At 48.7% G+C, this 17,911-nt stretch overlaps 6 protein-coding genes across 6 annotated transcripts; 3 read left to right on the top strand and 3 right to left on the bottom strand.

Annotated features, from left to right (window-relative positions):
* Positions 1-1,057: 1,057 nt before the first annotated feature.
* Positions 1,058-4,203, bottom strand: LY79DRAFT_550851 (potassium ion channel Yvc1). The gene is made up of 4 exons (XM_060557592.1): positions 3,724-4,203; positions 3,281-3,608; positions 2,247-3,174; positions 1,058-2,193 (listed from the first exon to the last, which is right to left on the bottom strand). The coding sequence occupies exons 1-4, from the start codon at positions 3,824-3,826 to the stop codon at positions 1,480-1,482; spliced, it is 2,073 nt and encodes a 690-aa protein (XP_060415026.1). The 5' UTR covers positions 3,827-4,203; the 3' UTR covers positions 1,058-1,479.
* An 807-nt stretch (positions 4,204-5,010) lies between these two features.
* LY79DRAFT_589525 (oxidoreductase) lies at positions 5,011-5,688 on the bottom strand (the record flags this gene model as incomplete). Its single annotated transcript, XM_060561044.1, has 1 exon — positions 5,011-5,688. One exon carries the CDS (start codon positions 5,686-5,688, stop codon positions 5,011-5,013), a length of 678 nt encoding a protein of 225 aa, XP_060415027.1.
* Positions 5,689-9,207: 3,519 nt separating this feature from the next.
* On the top strand, positions 9,208-10,720 carry LY79DRAFT_550874 (hard-surface induced protein 5). Its single transcript, XM_060557593.1, has 4 exons — positions 9,208-9,545; positions 9,627-9,652; positions 9,731-9,915; positions 9,984-10,720. Exons 1-4 carry the CDS (start codon positions 9,418-9,420, stop codon positions 10,500-10,502), a joined length of 858 nt encoding a protein of 285 aa, XP_060415028.1. The 5' UTR covers positions 9,208-9,417; the 3' UTR covers positions 10,503-10,720.
* A 503-nt stretch (positions 10,721-11,223) lies between these two features.
* On the bottom strand, positions 11,224-12,660 carry LY79DRAFT_684861 (UDP-glucuronosyl/UDP-glucosyltransferase; the record flags this gene model as incomplete). Its single annotated transcript, XM_060564635.1, has 1 exon — positions 11,224-12,660. One exon carries the CDS (start codon positions 12,658-12,660, stop codon positions 11,224-11,226), a length of 1,437 nt encoding a protein of 478 aa, XP_060415029.1.
* A 1,226-nt stretch (positions 12,661-13,886) lies between these two features.
* Positions 13,887-15,240, top strand: LY79DRAFT_589528 (uncharacterized protein; the record flags this gene model as incomplete). The annotated part of the gene is given in 5 exon segments (XM_060561045.1): positions 13,887-14,073; positions 14,309-14,376; positions 14,409-14,902; positions 15,120-15,178; positions 15,197-15,240. The coding sequence occupies 5 exon segments, from the start codon at positions 13,887-13,889 to the stop codon at positions 15,238-15,240; spliced, it is 852 nt and encodes a 283-aa protein (XP_060415030.1).
* A 1,330-nt stretch (positions 15,241-16,570) lies between these two features.
* LY79DRAFT_513719 (uncharacterized protein) lies at positions 16,571-16,774 on the top strand (the record flags this gene model as incomplete). Its single annotated transcript, XM_060554525.1, has 1 exon — positions 16,571-16,774. A coding segment is annotated over one exon (204 nt), but the record flags the coding sequence as incomplete, so codon positions are not given.
* Between the last annotated feature and the right edge of the window lie 1,137 nt (positions 16,775-17,911).

Genomic DNA, 17,911 nt, shown 5'->3' on the forward strand with positions numbered 1-17,911 from the left:
CGTAAAGTAAATAGCTTACTACTAAATTACTTATAATTACCTAAAACTATATATAAGTATAAGTATATATAAATACTAGCTAGAAATATATAGAACTTACTAAAGCTATAGGCACTTACACTAAAGTTATAAATATAGTTAGTATAAGTAGTAGTATTTAAGATAACTATATAAGTTATATATAGACTATTACCCTTCTAGTAACTAGTGTAAGCTTTTAAACTAGGGTATATAGTTTTATATACCTATATTAGGATTAAGTTACTGTTCTATGCGCGTTTATACTTAAGTTTACGCTTAGTATAGATACTATTAGACACTTTTATATAGAGATTAAGTATATAAGGCTATATAGATGTTAGTACTTATAGAAGAAATATATATATAAACTTATAAAAGTGTCTTCTATATTAAAGAACTAGGTAATAACTTACTAAAAAGTATACTTAATAGTAACTATATAAATTAGTATAAAATAAAGTAGAAATATATAAAATATATATATACACTTATAATAGTGTATAGTAATTTCTATATTAGTAGAATTATTACTAAGCTATATAGGAATAGCATTATTTACTAGGAGCTATATACCTCTAATCTCTTCTAGGATAAGCTTAGCTATAATATATAAGTCTATATAGATATATAGAAGTTATATAGTTAGTAATAGGCGTAGATAAAAGTATAGGGACCTATAGGATTATATAGTAATATATAGTAATATATAGTAATATATAGGGATATATAGGGATATATAAGGAAGTTATTAAATATATAAGGTAACACTAGGCACCTCTAGGAATATATAAATATATAAAAATCTATAAAAAAAACATTAGTTTAGTAATAATTAAAAAGTAAAATAAATAAGTAAATAAGATAAATAAATTAAATAAAAGTTAATAGGAGTATATAGTTAGAGGTTACTTATATACTCTAAATTAGGCGTAGGAAAAGGAGAAGAAGTTTAAAAGTAAAGGGAAATATATTTATAGTTAAGGTAAAGCGCCTATAATTAGCCCTAGGTATATACTTTTATTAGGTATATACTCTAGGGCACACACTTCCCTATTTATAGACTAATTAGATAATTAAGGTATCTAGGTAAGTAGAACTATAATATTCTAGGCTATATAGAGTAATATAAATATATCTAAAAGGATAATTTATTTAAAAGACTAATTAGTTATGTACAGGTTAAATTAATAATATGCAGTGTTTCTAGAAACTAATGGGGTAGGTGTAGTAACCGTTTAACTTTTGGACCAGTGCGCCCTGCAGGCTGCCGTACTGACTCGCTTGCAAACGCAATGCTACCTCTGCCAGGGTAGCCGGAAAATCGGATCAAAATTGCTTCGTCACCCCGCAAAGTTTTGTAACATGTCGGCCCAGGAGAGATATACACGCCAGCACAAAAAGGGGAACATAACTCAGCATGGGCTACCACCCCTCGTCGATCCATTAGATAAAGGCTCTTCACTCTTCGTCACTCGAGCTGGATCCCCCTGATGCCTTGCTGTCGTCGCCGGCCGGCTGTTGGTTGTTCTTGTTCTTTTTTTCCCCCTTCTTGCTCTTCTTCTTGTTTTTACCCGAGCCCCCGGCAGCGGCGGGAGCGGTGCTCTCGCCGAGGTCGATCAGATTATTGGTTGCTTGCGCGTTTCCGGCATTTCCAGCCGAGACGGCCTTTGAGATGTCCACCAGCATTTTCTTGAGCTCCTCGACCTCGCTGCGCAGCTTTTGCACCTCGGAAATCGTGGGGTCGACATCTAGGTTGGTCTTGGCCGTGATGCACACCTTGTTCCAACCGTCAGACTCAAAGTCGACCTGGTCTATCATTTGCTCCCATTCCTCGATCGTATCATCGTCTTCCTCGCCTCGGGCCCGGTTACTTCTAATCTCGGCGGCCGATCGCGTCTCAAAGACGGCTGCAGCAACGAGGACAGGCGAGTAGAGAATCCCCATGATGAAGTCGCTCATGCGCTCGAACTTGGACTTTTCCATCCACCAGAAGAGGCCAATAACGACTATTTCGATCAGGTTGAAAGGCGGGATGTAGACGTTCTCATCGGGGGCGCGGACGAACTGCATAGTCTTTTGCGCAAACAGCGCAAGGTACTCGTCGTTCGCGTTCTCGTAGATGTCCTCGTACGCCGAGTTGTACAACGCAATGAGGATGTTGAGCAGAACGACCTGCGCTGCGGTTAGTGAATGCAACAGGTATCCCATGAACGGGAAAGCCTTACCATGACGATAAAGGTAAAGCAGTAGTAGAGTATGATGCCAAACGGCGGCGAAAATTTGTCGAACCCGCCAAAGTCGGGGCTCTGCATGATGGCGTTGGCCATGGCCGATATGATGAAGGTAATGTCATCGGCGACGAGATCGTCGGCCAGGTCGAGGCCGACAAATGCCTCGAGAAAGCCAATGATCAACACGGCCAGCAAGGCGAAGAAGATGATGGACTCCTTCATCATGACCTTGAGGACGACGAGCATGGCGCCGAAGAAGCGGAAGCTGTCGAGGTACAGCAACAGGCGAGACCAGATCATGGGGGCACTGAAGGCCAGGAAGTTGTAGCTGAGCTCGCTGTAGTACCTCCGCGCATCTTCGTCTTCGCCATGGGTCAGGCCGATGATGCGCAGGATCAAGGACAGCGAGATAAAGAAGTAGAGAATGCCGTTGAAGGCATTCCAGAAGCCCAGGATGTGGTAGCCGGCCTTCCAGAACTTGGTGACCTCTTCGCAGATGAAGCCAAGCGTGAAAATGTACAACAGCACCTCGACCGAATCCAAGACACCCTTGGCGTTGACCGAATGAATGACACCGGTGTAGAGGCCGATGTAGACCAGGGAGATGATGACCTGCGTCGCGTTCTGGTACATGGGAGCGCGAATACGGTCGGGGTCCATGTGAACAAGGAAGGAGGGGTTGGTCTTGTCTTTGTAGTCGACGAAGACGGAGGGGTCGTTCTCGTCCTGAACCAGCCATCCCTTCCACAGGTAGGAGATACACTTCTGGTAGCCCGACGAACCAATTATTCTAACGGCGTGAAGATCGACGGCCTTTTCGATGACGTTGGCGGGAGGAGTGGCCTCGCCGTCGACGAGGATGGAGTAGCGGCGGAGCAGAACCGAGTGCATGAGGTATTGGAGGTCCTCTTCTCCCTCGATGCTGCGCAGCAGTCATGGTTAGCGCTAGGCCGGTTTTTTTTTTCTGGTGTTTTTTTTTTTTTTCTTCTCTCTCTAACAGTCTTGTTCTGGCTGATTCTCTTACTCACATCTCCTTAGCAATGACCTCACAGGCCACGGCGCGCACGCGATGCAGGTCGGCATCCCATAGCTCTATCAGTGCCTGATGCTTGAACCACCTCTTGCAGACGATGAGGCAGAAGACGACACAGGAGCCGTAGTGGGAGCCGCCAGCCTCCTTGGCGGCCTTGATGACCTTTTGGGTGATGATGGTGCTGTGGGCTTTTGTGATGTCGACCTCGTCCAGCTCACAGGGCACGGCCAGCTCAATTAGGTGGCGGAGCTTCAGGGCGACCTTTGTGACTTCGGGGGCGGGGATGGCAGACTCGAGGTGTTCGGATCGGTAATGGGGCAGGACTGGTGCGGGACAGTAGACCCTCTTGTAAGCAAGGGGAAGCGGTTGAAGAACAGGCATCGCGAGGTGGCAGGTGGAGGAGCCCAAGGGAACGCAAGTTTATGAAGAGTTACGTACGGCGTCTACGGTCATCGCGAATCCAGTCCGAATGGAAGTCGTGGTGGTGTCTTGGGTGTCGGTCCCAGCCAAGCATGCGGGAAACCCAGTTGAAGGCGGCCATGGCGAATGGCTACGAGTGAATCGCGCTCGTCGACGATGGAATTTCAAATAGTTCGGTAGGAATTTCAAGTAGTTCGGTAGGAGCGAGCCTTCCTATGCTATGGGCGATGTGTTGGTAGTCGCTGTCGTCGTTATCGTCGGTAATATCGGCGGGAGCAAGAGGCTTTCGACAGAAGCCAATTGAACAGAGACTCGCAGTAAAGCACCTTCTCTTGAGCTTGTGGCAAAAGAAGGAAGAAAAGAAGGACGTTCCACGACGGCAATGATGGTCAAGAAACACAAGAGTAAATAGAAACAAACCAAAAAGAAGCTGCGGCGCAAACTTGTTCTCCAATGAGGTGTGTAGCGCCGCGCGCCCCATTCCCTGTTTTTTGGTGGATGGCGGAGAGATAGCATAGTACCGGTAGAGAGAGCCAGGAAGCGAAGCTTGAGACTGCCTGCTAGTGCGTCGCGCCTTCTGCAAGTGACGTCGACCGACAGCGGGGCAATGCTTGTGAACGACAGGGGAGGTGGACCAGCAGCAGCCTTAACAGGACGCGGTGGGAGTTTGGTGGTGCTGAGATAATCAGGTACATCGAATGGTCGATTACGCTAGTCCTATCTAGGAATGGTCGACCCCACTGCGTTGGCGTCAAAACCTGGCTGCCACGCTTCAACCGCTCCTTCCTGTGCCCGCCCGTTGATTGAGTTCGGGTGGTCTCTTTTTTTTTTCTTTTTTTTTTCCATGACGATATTGCACAAGAACCTATCACAACCATATTCACAATCATTGACTGACCGACCCAACCATGTCGCTGCAACAGCGATGGTGCAGTGTCCGGCACAATTCCACATGAAAGGCCAATTCCACATGAAAGGCCTCTTCATCAGTGTCATTCGTTATCGCTACTTCAGTGCCAAGCCCGCACTCCTCTCGCTTTCCAACCCCATCATCACCACGCCCATCTAACAACGCCGTCGCCTCCCACTTTGTCTAACCCCCCCTGCCTATCCGTCTATTGCCATCGATTCACCGCCCCATCTCCAATCAACTCATAGGTATCAGGGCCTTTCCCTTCCTCCCATCCGACCTCTGCCTGCCTTCTCGGGCCCGGCTCGCCGAGGATAAGCCATTGTCATGGCCATGACAATGGCCATGACCAAGACCAAGATCAGGCCCATCGACTAGACAAAACGACGGCAACATCAGACTCTCGCACCCGTTGTCTCCTTCCACACATCAATCACCATGGCCGCAATGTTCTGAATTGTGTCAGGCACGTTTGGCAGATGGTGGCCTCCCGCGAACCTCACCACCTGCCGCGTGCTCTGCTCCGAACACAGCTCAATGAGCTCCTCGCTCGCCGGCTTCCAAGGGTCGAACAGCCCCACCACGTGCACCGTCGGAGCCTTGATCTTTTTGTCGTCCGGCACGAACGGCGGGTACGTCCCGCACAGGAACACCCCGAAGAGGTTGTACGGCACGAACGGCTGCCGCTGCTGCTCGAGCAACAGGCTCGCCGCCGCCCGCGCCCCCTGCGAGAACCCCATCACCCCGACGTACGGCCCCGTCTGCTGCACGTACATCTTGAGCAGCTCCATCGCCGTCTCCTTCTGCCGCTGCACCTCCTCTGCCGGCAGCGACGGGTCGTCCGTCACCCACCGCCGGTACGGTCCGCATCCCTCGAACACGGGGAGCACCCCGGGCCCGGCCTCCCCCTCGATCGGTCCATCCAAGAAGACGAATTCAAACTGCGGCTCCAGCACCCGCGACAGCCTGATGAGTTGGATCTGGAAAATCATCGCCGATGCCCCTCCGCCGTGGAGGCAGAGGATCTTGGGCCGCTCTGTCGGCGGCACGTTTACCGCATATGGCTCATACATGTTGTCCGACGTCAGCCGATGGCTTTCCGTTCTTGTTGCTATCTTTCTTTTGTTTATTTGATCTCAGAACGAGTGCTGGGACAGGCCCGACGAAAGAGGCTTGCTCGTTAATTAACGACTGAGAGGCGTCAGAGTGCTGTTTGGATCTTATGAGGAAGAAGGCTGCCGGATTTTGGTACGTGTTGTGATGCGATGCGATGCGCCGAGTCATAGGTGAGATGAGGAAGTGGCATCATAAAGCTCTCGGCCTTTTCGGGCTCTGTCATCTCGAACCCACGACGCCCGGTCCTGGTCGCATATCATCTTACATAAGCCCTACTCGCTTTTCGGCTCGGCCAACCATCTCTCGTCAAGACAAGAACTCTATTTGGTAGCATTCAGCCGGGCCGATGCCTGCCATTCGCCAAACCCACACTTTTGGGACGGAGAAAATCCTGATGAAAAGAATAGAGGGAAAAAACATGGGGGAAAAGCCGAGGCCGACGCGATTAGCTATCTGTTCTCGGGTTCCCCATGCGATCTCGGCAACCGCCAACTTTTCGTCAAACTCTCCAAGCAACCATATATTCTCTGTGCTGGGCTCGTCCGTGTACAGCGTCGTAACAGCTCGCCATCCGGTCGAACCGTAGCCCCTTCCTAGGTATTCTTCGACCACGCGATTGATTCGAGCGCTCGGGAGCGCCTGCTGCGGTCCGCCGTGTTCTCCGGGAGCTGGTCAAACCTTGTAGACCACTGCTGCTGTAATTGATCGCTTGCTCGCTGGGTTTCGATACGGTGCGCTCCCTGGTGGTTGAATAATTTAGGTCACGTGAAGCGGACGAAACTTTGCATGCCGCCCGCTGACGAACGTACCTTCTGTCACGTAACAAAACGATGCAGTTCGTTACGTGGGCAGTATCCACACTTATATCGTGACACCTTCCTTAGTCCAAACTATCCGGTCGTAGCCATGATTGAATCTCTTTAACCTGAATGCCGGCCTCTCACGAGAAGATTCTGCCAGCATAACAGGAGAATAGGCCATGAATATGGTTTAATAACTCAACTGCAAGATTCACCAAGACATTTACCCTCGTCTGGTAGACGCGCGCCCCGCCGCTTTGATATACTCAGCAACCACCGCTCGTCAGGTCCGAACTCACCCATCGCAGACTTTTCTTCGAGCTCCCTTGCGATGCTGGCCATCGTCTTTTGAGTTGAGCCAAGACACACTGCCATCAGATCCTTGCCTAAATGCTGGCTTTTTAGACATCATGATAATCAAGTCCTATTCAAGAAACTGTTCGAGGCGTGGTGCCGAAGTGGAACAGACTTCTGGCTGTCTTGTTTTGTAGGAGAAGCGCCTGATCGGCATTTCTAAAATCCTCCCACAGCCAAGGGTTGGAGGTGCATGGAAATACCAAGGTCACTTTTCAAATCTGCAACGACATGTGCTACGGAGGTAATAATAAAGGAGTACAGAAAGATGGCTTGCAGTTCATTAGAGCCCACCACTGCACGTTCCATATACAGTCAACGGAGCGCCTTCATAATTAATCAGGGGTATCTTGACATGACCATAACGGTACTTACCTTTTTCAACACACCTTGGCCTAAATTTGTACGTCAAGTAATATATAGACAACTGGGGCGGCTTTGGAATGGAAAAGAACCCTCGCCCCCTGTCGACGCCTCAAGCTCGCAAAGTCTAGCGAGTCTAGCATCCCCGTTTCCTGTTGAGGCTAGAGATAAACCCACGTGAATTTCAGTAAATGAATTTTCTGGCAATTTTTGTTGTTATCTGGAGAGTCAATGCATGCTTCAGCCGAAGGTGAGTATGTGTGGCTTGGGGGACGACCACAGATCAAGTGCTGGCATGAGACATTGCCATTCTCTACCTTGGGTTGGTGGCTTTTCCGGAGTGCCGCAGCCGCTGGATCAAGACCCAATGTGCCTTTGTCTCATCCATGTCTTATCCTCCCCCCCCTCTTCCTTACGTCTCTGGCGGTGCATTTCCACGAGTGATCGAGTTGGGTTCACACTTTCAACCAAGTTACACGCGTCCTGCGTTGAATGGCAAACTGTTGTTTTAACCCTAGAAACGCCACGTTTCGTAAGCAAACCGCCTTGGTCCTCCCTTTCCAAATAAATTGCCAGAGGCATAATTTCAAAGATCACTATACATATGCTCAAGCCTGGCTTCCAGGGAGCACACCCATTCACGCACATACACACATACATTCTACGCCATCCAAAATAGCTCGTGCCTATCCCTCCAGCTGTAGACCAAAGTCAGGAATTGTTCGACTCACTTTTGCCCCATGCCTCACCTCAATTCTTCCCTCGACATAGCATCACCCCCCTTGGTCGGGCTTTCTCTGATTTGATCTTTGTTCTAAACCCATGGGATACGTTAGGTAGCTTGGCCAACCCTGATTCTAGGGCCTGATCTCATCCAGTTTCAGATGCTACGCCTCGGGAGTCGAGAGACGGATGGACGTTACTAAATAATCACTGAAGCTAGAAGGCATATGCTACCTGGTTTGCACCCGCCACCCGTCAAAAGACCATCGCCCTGTCCGCCTCCAGATAAGAGACTTTCGTTTTTAGTAAAAAGTATCACCTTTATTCTTGGATGTTCCCATTCCTTGTCCATCCCTAGCTCGGAGTAAGACTGACAGCACGTCCTAGTTTCCTCAGCCTCTCTTCGCTTTTGATATCATATTCACCGTCAAACGAACACTAATATTCATTAATATTCTCAGTAGACGTATTTGGCTTCTCAGTATTGCTAATTTGCCCCTTCTGTACTAACTTTATGTTACACTTTAGGCCCACCATCACCAAGAATTTTGTTAGCACTGAATATTACATTCCAGAGGTAGTTCTCCCTGTTACAGCCTCTGCGCAAAAGCCACAAAGGTAAGAATGAGGCATCAGCTAAGCGGACTTGCCCACCCCTTCATACTTACCAAGGATTATGATTATAGTCATTACGTACTCTAAGGACGCTGTTCCTTATCTAATATGAATTCTGTACCCCAACTATCCCTGAGAGCAACATTAGCACAGAAGATTACATTTTCAAGGCAATTTACCTGTTTTAATGGTTGTAGGTAAATTGACGGCCCCCTTTTGGTATTTTCACGGCCCCCCCCTCCTCAGTCTAACGGGCGGCTAGAAATACCATATTCTGTTACGCGAATTCTGACTAAAGCTGACCCTAATCCGAATCCTAACCAACCCCAGCTATTCTAACCATTCTAATTAAAATCTTCTCTACGGTTAGGGTGATTAGGGCTGGTTAGGATTCTAGTCAGGACTCGGGTTAGGGTTAGAGTTAGTTAGGGTTAGGGTGACAGAATACAGTATTTCTAGTTACTCCGGATTGGTCGCTGTGGCTGTGGCGAATGCCTGCTGAATATGGTTAGCTTTACCAGACATGGTTAGAGGGCCGTAAATCTACCAAAATAAGGCCATCATTTTACCCGCAACCGTTCTCATTACCGTCACTAAGAAGGCGAGACTAGCTTAGCTGATGTACCTATCCCTTCATATTTTCCGCAGAAGTATTGTTGGATTCCATCCATCATTCCTTCATCTTTCATCTCTCGAATCAATTGATCCAGGTGATATAGAATACAAATACAATACAGTCTGCTCACCTTGTCCCAACCATCTTTACGTTCTTCTATGAAGCAACAGTCAGTCAGTACGTCCTCCAGCTGAAATCTATCACGATCAGTCAAGATGATTCAGACTCCACGGTACCTCTCGTTTCTTCTCGTTTGTGCATCAATTCTCCTCCTCCTCGGGACGCTGCACATGTCGGGTGACAAGGTCCCCAAAGTGCTCTCTCCGATAAACCCATGGTCTAGGTACGTTTCCCCGATCCAAGACTTCCTTCCGCATCTATTTCCAGTTCTTCTGTGCCATCAATACTAATGCTTCTAGTACAGTTCTCCACAATCCGATGGTCAGAAAGGTGCGCAAAACATCGTTCAGGGCACGCAAGATGATGCTCCGCATGACACACAAGGAAACTCACCTGTAGCTGCCCCAGCCTCGAATAAACCGATCTTTGGAAGCAAGAACCACGACAACCGACCCACGTTCACGGATTTGGCTCACAAAAGTGGTACTGATAAGGTGACGACTCACAATTACGGTTTGCTGTACGACAAGTACCTTGCACAGTTCCGCGATGAGTCTGTAAAAATGATTGAGATTGGTTTGGGATGTGGCATGGTAAGAATCAATGGTCCCAACAAGCTTGTCAATGATGGCTGTGTGCTGAAAATGAGAAAACTATATAGCCTTACGGACCCGGCGCTTCTTACCCCATCTGGACCACGTACTTCCCGACTATCCAACTCAACATTGTCGAGTACGATGAGGAATGCGGTTCTGTCTGGGCGGCCCAGAACCCAGAAGCCGTCATCTTCTTCGGGGACCAGTCTTCTGTGCCGTTTCTCCACCACGTTGGCGCCGAGGTCACAGCTGATAGGCTGGTGGACATCATTGTCGACGACGGCGGCCATACTATGGACCAGCAAACGACGTCTCTTCAGGAGCTATGGCCGTATCTTCGTCCTGGCGGCGTCTACTTCGCCGAGGATTTGCAAACAAGCTTCATGGATAAGTACGGTGGCGACAGTACCAGGACCAATCTCAACAAGAAAACCTTTATCCGCTGGATTCACGAGCTTGTTGACGATATAATGTCTTCACCGGAGGGAATTACACCAAAAAACGCTTGGTCGTCAGAAATTGCAAGCATCGACTGTATGGCAGAGATGTGCGTGTTGACCAAGAAGGAGAAGGGCGAGAGGTAAAGAAAATAGATAGATAGATGCATGGGTATTGATGTTTACCCGTGCGTGGATAGAATGCTATTATGAAGCCTCGTCACTGGCCATTGGACTTTAAGTCTACCGATTCTTACCACGACGTTAGTTCCCAGTTTTCTTTTGCCACCAGTTGGAGCACACAACAGGGTATATAAGAATAGGAGTGAAGGATACTTAATCATATAACACTAAAGACGTGAAAGAATACTCCTATATATAGGCAATTAATGCGAGTAATAAGTGAAACACTATGTAATGAAGCACATGACGAAGCTGACGCCAAGTGCCAGTTATGTACTAAGCTATCGTGACAGCTTTCCCACGTGTAGTTTCTAGGCTAACATCCATCACATTCACCATACACATCGGCTCGAGGAAAGAACTTATGCAAACGCTCCCCAGATTGAAGATATTTTGTTCTGTTTTCTACCACTGGACAAGAGTATACTCGTCCCCACACTAGCCACATTCTACCTTTGAGATTAATCGCTGGCTACTAGTTACTTTGATGATGCCGCCGTCATTATTTCCGTCTGTTTTCATTATTACCTGATTTAACTATAGTTCCCCCGTCTATCGGTATACTCTGATGGGTATGGTGGCTGATTCGCAAAATACCATTGGACGAACCATCAAAGACTTGATGATCATGCAATGCTATTACCAGTGAGTTCAGACACTCTCAAGCATGTTATTTGCTAAAGGCCTATGAGCTTAAGCCCGCTAGCAACAAGATCTCATCCATCACCTTCTTTAGAGGGTCGAATCTTCCTGCCTCTTTCTTGAGCACGTTCGCTTGTTTTCGATACCTGTCATCACCCAGCACCTTTGTAATGGCAAGGTGAATGTCCTTCACAGTCGGCGGAGACTCAACCATATACACACCCAAGCCAGACCATTCAACTCTTCTCCCAATGACCGGCTTATCAAACACATTGCCGGATTGTACCATAGGGACGCCGTTTGCAACTGCATGCTGAAATCCTCCATATCCACTATTGGAGACGAATACGTCGGCATGTGCCAGAATTGCGTCATATGGAAAGTAGTCGACAATCCTGGCATTGGAAGGCATCTTCCCGTTGTTGAAGCTGCCAGTCTCCAGAGTGGCCCCAGCCACGCATAAACAGGCAACGACCAATACATCATCCTGGCATGCTAGAGCTTTCATCGTAGGAATGATCAGTTCCTGGTGATCCAACACTTCTGTGCCCTGTGCTACAAAGACAATTTTCTTTCTGTCCAAAGTTGGCGGGTGAAGAGTCGCGCTATTGGACAGGATCTCGCTGAACCAGCTTGGGTATGTAAGGTTTGGCGGCAAGGGCTTGATCGGTAATGTGCCCGCGAACTTGATTTTCTCCGGCCAGTCTGACGATGGAAATTCAAGGCTTGGGAGGCACAGTTGAAGTGTCGTGTCGTGGCAGATTGTTGACGCATCCCAAAAGGGGTGTTGGATCGTGGGCGAAAGGTCATCGTACAAGGATTCGACATCCTTGGCGCAGCCCATCATCGCCAAAACCCATCTCGCACGCTCTTCGGCAGCAGCATTCCAAGTTTCTTGAATGGCTTGCATATTCCGCTTTATTCCTCTTTCACTGTTGTCGAAGGGCAATCCTGATCCCCAAAGAGGTCTCTCAGGGCTGGTCCAGAAAGTTGGCACAACTCCGATCCCGATTGTTCTGACCTCTTCTCCCTCGTCAAATCCTTCCGGCAGGTCGGTCTGCAATCGCAGAGCCAACGTTCCAGAGAAGCATGTATCCGAAAGAACGAGGGTGTGACATCCAGGTTGCCGCCTGCGAATGGCCGCCAGAGCGAACCTTATCGACTCCAGACCGCTCGGTAAAAGTGAAACAAATCCACCATCGAGGGACGCAGCAAGGCGTACTGCAGGGCTTGGGGCATGCGCGATTTTTGGCCAGCGAGTTGCGTCGTCAAGCGTTCCCCATAGCCCAAGGATAGGGCTGAAATGGGCACCAGCTGCTTGTATTGTTTCTTGCCATCTCTTTGTTCCCAGAATAGTGACATTGAAGCCGTTGTCGAGCAGGTGCTTGCTTATTTGGAGCGCGGGCCGCATATGCCCCTCTCGTGGGGGCACGGCATAGAGAATATGCGGTTTTCCTTTTGCTTTTGGACTGTCAGTCATCGCAATGAGGTGATCAGAATGACAACTTCAGTATACGCTTGGTCAGAAGACTTGGTAATCGCTATACCTACTCCAATTGATAATCAGACAAGACGAACTGTTCAGATGGACGTTTTGACAAACTTTAAATACATAGCTACAGCATAAAAAATAATAGACAAGGGACCCTGCCGCATTTTACCAAATTGTAGTCCAATAAGAGGCCGCTAGGATGAACCACTGGACTCTTCAAGCGCCCATGTAGTGCTCAGCGAGTCAGGTGCAATGCTACATTTGGTTTTATACAGAGAAGCCGTGGAATGCAATCAGCCTTTTCCAAGTTTGATAATTGTCGAAAGGGCTAGATCAAACCAGAGGGTTTACTTTTTTGCTCACAACCCTCAGCATCGGATGCGGACTTAGATCTAGTCTCTCCCCAGTAGTAGTTGGCGATCGAGCTTCCATATTGCAGTAGTCTTGTTGCGACGGATACGCGGCAAGGTTGTTCTCGATCCGAAATCCTCGGCTACTTGACTCGTGAAACCAAATAGGTAGATCAGTAGATAAGGATTGAGAGGATTATGTTCCCGTCGGTTTCAACGACACCAAGCCTTCCGGACAACTTACAGCTGTTAGACTCTGAGTTTACTACGTAAATCCCTCTTCCAGCCACGAAATAATAACCCAACTCTCTATCCAAGTACCGATCAATGGCAGTGTTCGGATATTGTTCGGATACTGACCTTATTATAAGCCTTAGTGAGCTTTCTGTTGTTGAATCCGGGAAGCTTATACCGCCCTACCTCCCCCCACTCGCCATACCCGAGTAAATAAGCTTCTTCTGTGCAGTGAAGCGCGCAGTGTGCGGGCGTTGGGCAGCACGAGGTCAGGAGAGTCGGGGATGCACGCCCGCAGTCAACCTCTCAATATTGCATTTAGACTTTGTTCTATCTGGGAGCCACCATGCAATATCTCCTCAGCCTGGTAGAAAGTCGTAATGTTCGTGCCTCAAAGCCGCCGGATCGTACGGCGCGTTTGAGGATATATCAGAGCTTCTCTCCCTTCACCGACTTTCGATAAACCTATCCCAAATCCTGACCAATACAAAGATGCTATTTCTCCAGGCATCGAGACTTGCTGGATAACGAAACTGCCTCCACTCATTCCCCAGTCCCAGCACGTGTATCCCTTCAACCACCTCGCGACTGCGAAACGACCATGCCTTACCCCACACTACTCAATGCGATATGTCGATCGTAGAGGGGGCAGCCCCGCCGCCAGAAGGCGTAGTACCCGACTTGCAACACCCAGAAGACGTTCTGCACACTATCAATCTTGTATCGCAAATCCTCTCCGTCTCGGTCGTAACCTTATTCATGCTGCTACGTATCTATGCTAAAGCATGGGTTGCCCCGCCGTTCCATGCCGAAGATTGTAAGCCTTATCATTGCCGAATTCCTGCATCGTGGTGTTTGCTGACACTTCGTAGGGGTGGCTGTGCTGGCGTGGGTAAGAGACGGGTCAATCGGTCTTGAGGAAGGAAACATATTAATCGACGACTAGGTATTAACGCTGGGGTATAGCTCCACGGCGCTCGTGAGTGAGTAGTTCCACACTATCTGTTTTTTTTTTTTTTTTTTTTTTTTTGAGCTGACTCTTGCGGCGCAAGTGAGTCACTACGGCGGTGGATATCACATCTACGAACTGTCGAAAGAGAATTTGGAAGGTTTCATGAAGGTAAGATGACTTTTCCCGTACGTGGCGGAAAGCCCACGTTAACATCCTCTCTGGGGTTATATGCCGACACCCTTGTATACGGCCCAAACTCATTCTTCACGAAGGTCGCACTTCTTATGATTGTGATTAGAGTCTTCAGTTTTCACCAGAAGACGAAAATCGGGATATACGTAACGATCGCTTTTATGGCCGGATATTACGTCCCCGTCTTCTTTCTGAAAACGTTTATTTGCCAACCCATCGGCGGATTCTGGGACCCGAATTCTCACGCCACTTGTCTCGACCAACGAGCAATATTTGTAGCCGACACAATCATCAGTGCTGTCACCGACTTGGCTGTTCTCATCATACCGATCCCTACCGCAGCAAGCCTCCGGATGTCATGGATGAAACGGTTGAAAGTTATGGGTATGCTCAGCGCGGGGGGCATCGCTACGGCAGCGAGCCTCGCCCGGATGGTCATTGTGATTAGAATGCAGGAGACAAAGGATGAAACCGTCGACTTCATCCGCTTCAACCTCCTTGGGTATGTTTGTCAAGGCCCCAGTGCCGCTTTGAACTTTAACAATCGCCGACCATGAAGACTGATCGTACAATCAGGACCGCGGAGGTGAGCATAGGGATGATTTGCGCATGTTTTCCGGCTGTTAATATTCTCCTCACACGTGGCTGCAAGCAGACGCAACAATCAAGTCGCTATTACACCAGCAGCAGCGTCGTCAAGAGCCTCAAATTTCTTGGAGGAAGCAGGCTTCGTACACAAAATATGACAGACCTACAGACAGTGGAAATGACGGCGGCAGTAGAGGAAGCGCGTGAGCCGCTGCCGCCACCACCACCGAGAGATTGCATATTCGCGATTGAACACATAAGCCGTCTAACCCCGACCTTACAGCGCAGTTGGAATTCGAAGGAGAACAGCACTGACGAGTGGTTTGCAAACCTATGCACCTCGCCTTTCTCGGATCCCGGTGCTCCCGAATGGGCTCGAAAGGGGTCTCATGTTTGACTGGGGTACACAATAGATCATTTTGGATTACGGATATTCGTGAGGGATTGGGGCTTTACTTCATCAAGCGACTACTAAAATACGACTAATGTAGCATAACAGGGGGCCTTGCTCCGAAAATATGACAGAGTTCACCTGGCAGTTCAGGGCATCCTCCAGGAAAAGACGAGTTCTATTTGTAAATGCCGATTGGTACGAACCATTTTCCCTTGTTCAGATTCCTTGCTCAGTGACGAATGCTTCCAGAACTCGGTTGACCGCCGTCCAAACCCATCATGCCATGTGTGTGTTCTTTAGCGGCTACAACTACCTAGCTGGGCACAGATTCGAGACATTTGGGAATGGCAGGATGGCGCAACGTTTGCGTGAGTTAGAGTTTGCAGGGTCGTGGTCCACGTTGAGATGGCTGTCGACGAGGCGTGTGCACACTGGCGCAGTTTCAAGAGAGTCGTGCGTTGAAACCACCAGCGAAGACCGGAAAAAGTTGCGAATCCGGCAAAGATTACTCTAGACCATAACTGATAGCGATCTAAACTGCGAATCCGACATGAATACCCTTCACATCAGCGGACTGAATCACCGGTAAGACAATGGCGCGCGGAATTCCGGATCCGACTGTAATGTCGTATTACTGTGCGCGGGTGCGACCCTAAGAGGCGGATGGGTGCTGTAGTTTTCCAAGGACTGGATTTTGTTTTGTCTGTCATGGGGAGTGCCACGACGACTTTTCCTCCGCGTCTCTTACAATATCATCCCAGGGAATGTAAGGCGTCAATCAATTGCTGCCCGCAACTCATGGGATTGATTCTGCGACAAATTATTCATGTGAAACACAATCAATCCCCGCTCCTTGTAACAATGTCGAAGCTCAGAGGGCCAGCCTAGCTATCTCATGGTGCCATTAGATGAGTCAAGACACCGCCTCGACCGCGAAACTAAATGAGAAGCTGTTATATTGAAGATTTGATGAAAGTCGCCGACGGGATATAGCACCAAGGCCGTAACGGTCAACCCGGTTTGTAATACCGGCAGTTGAGATTGGGTTGCTGCTGCATTTAGTGAAAAAGCCAAGTCTGGGAATCTTACGATCGATGTGAGCGGTGACACGGGCATGAGGAAAATGGCTATCTCGTTGAAGAATCTTGAGTTTATCTAGTTTGCCAATAAGACATTACGACGCGCCATCTCAGTCGTGTGTCCGGAAGGACCGGCAAAGTGATCGGAAGGATCGGCAAAGTGTCCGGAAGGACCGGCAAAGTGTCCGGAAGGATCGGCAAAGTGTCCGGAAGGATCGGCAAAGTGTCCGGAAGGATCGGCAAACTCACGTGGCAGACGCCATCTATAGCACAACAAGACATAACGCAGTCATCAAGAAGCCAAAATCAATGACCTTTTTTTCAAGCACGAGCTATAACCATGCAGGGGTCCAATCTATCAAGCAGTTACAGGTACCCGATGTATCCGACAAAACGTCAACCTTGATACCATGGGTTGCTTCATTACTCATAGCACCGATGCAACCGAGTCAACAGAAACATGCGTAGGGCTCAGGATTCCCCATCCTAGTTGGGAAAGTGTTGTTGGGACCGAGTTTGGGTCACCCAACAGGCCGAGCACGCAAAAGAAAAGACGAGTTTTACTTGCTATCTGCTGCCCGACAAACGTCGAAGTCCACTACTGATATAACGTGGATCACATTCCACGTGGCTATTGTGGAAGGTTCGGTTCGGTTCAGCTGACACCCTGAAGACAGGTCTCAACTCTCAAATAGGGTCACAACTTGAGAGGACTGATGCACAATCGCCAAGCCTCTTTGCGCAAAGAACTGACAGACCGATTTTAGGATTGTTGACAGTGGATGTCCATGTTCTTCCTTCTCCCGACCACGACCATGAAGGGTAGCCGGGCCAAATTCAGACTTGCTCAGCTGAACTCCGCAGCGCTCAAAGAGCGGCTTGGCGATCATGCACCAGATAGCGTTGGGGTAGCTAAAAACAGAGCGATGAAACAGAAATCACGCCACCCGCAACGGTCATCGAGTTCTTATAGGACCGGAGATTGGCCCGCAACAGGGGGAAGGGGGGCGGAGGGAGGGGGCGTCGGACATTGCGCCCAAGCTCATCGGACCCTTTGTCGATGGACGCAACGGAGAGGCTTATTCCTTGGACGGACACAAAGCTTCCAGGGGCAGAAGTTTCGCAGACGAACGTCGGACAAACAAGCCGACACCCAAAACTCGCAACTTTTGTTTCAACCATGACCAATCCCGAAAGAGGCCGACTTATCTCGGCTCGGCTCGGCGAATGGCTTTGGGTAACGCGACTCTATGAGACAGTCAAGCGCCAGGAAGATGCGAAGACTGTATCAAAACCATAGTTCTGGACAACGGGGACGTTCAGCTCTCTACGAGTTACGCCGACGATATGTGAAGGAAATGGACGAAAGATTGGCTGCAGACTAAGCACAAAGCGGCGGATTATTATTATTATTGTTGTTGTTGTTGTTGTTGTTGTTAGTTGGACAGGA

Source organism: Colletotrichum navitas (genome assembly GCF_030913465.1).
Source record: "Colletotrichum navitas strain CBS 125086 chromosome Unknown LY79scaffold_23, whole genome shotgun sequence".
Lineage (NCBI taxonomy): Eukaryota > Fungi > Ascomycota > Sordariomycetes > Glomerellales > Glomerellaceae > Colletotrichum > Colletotrichum navitas.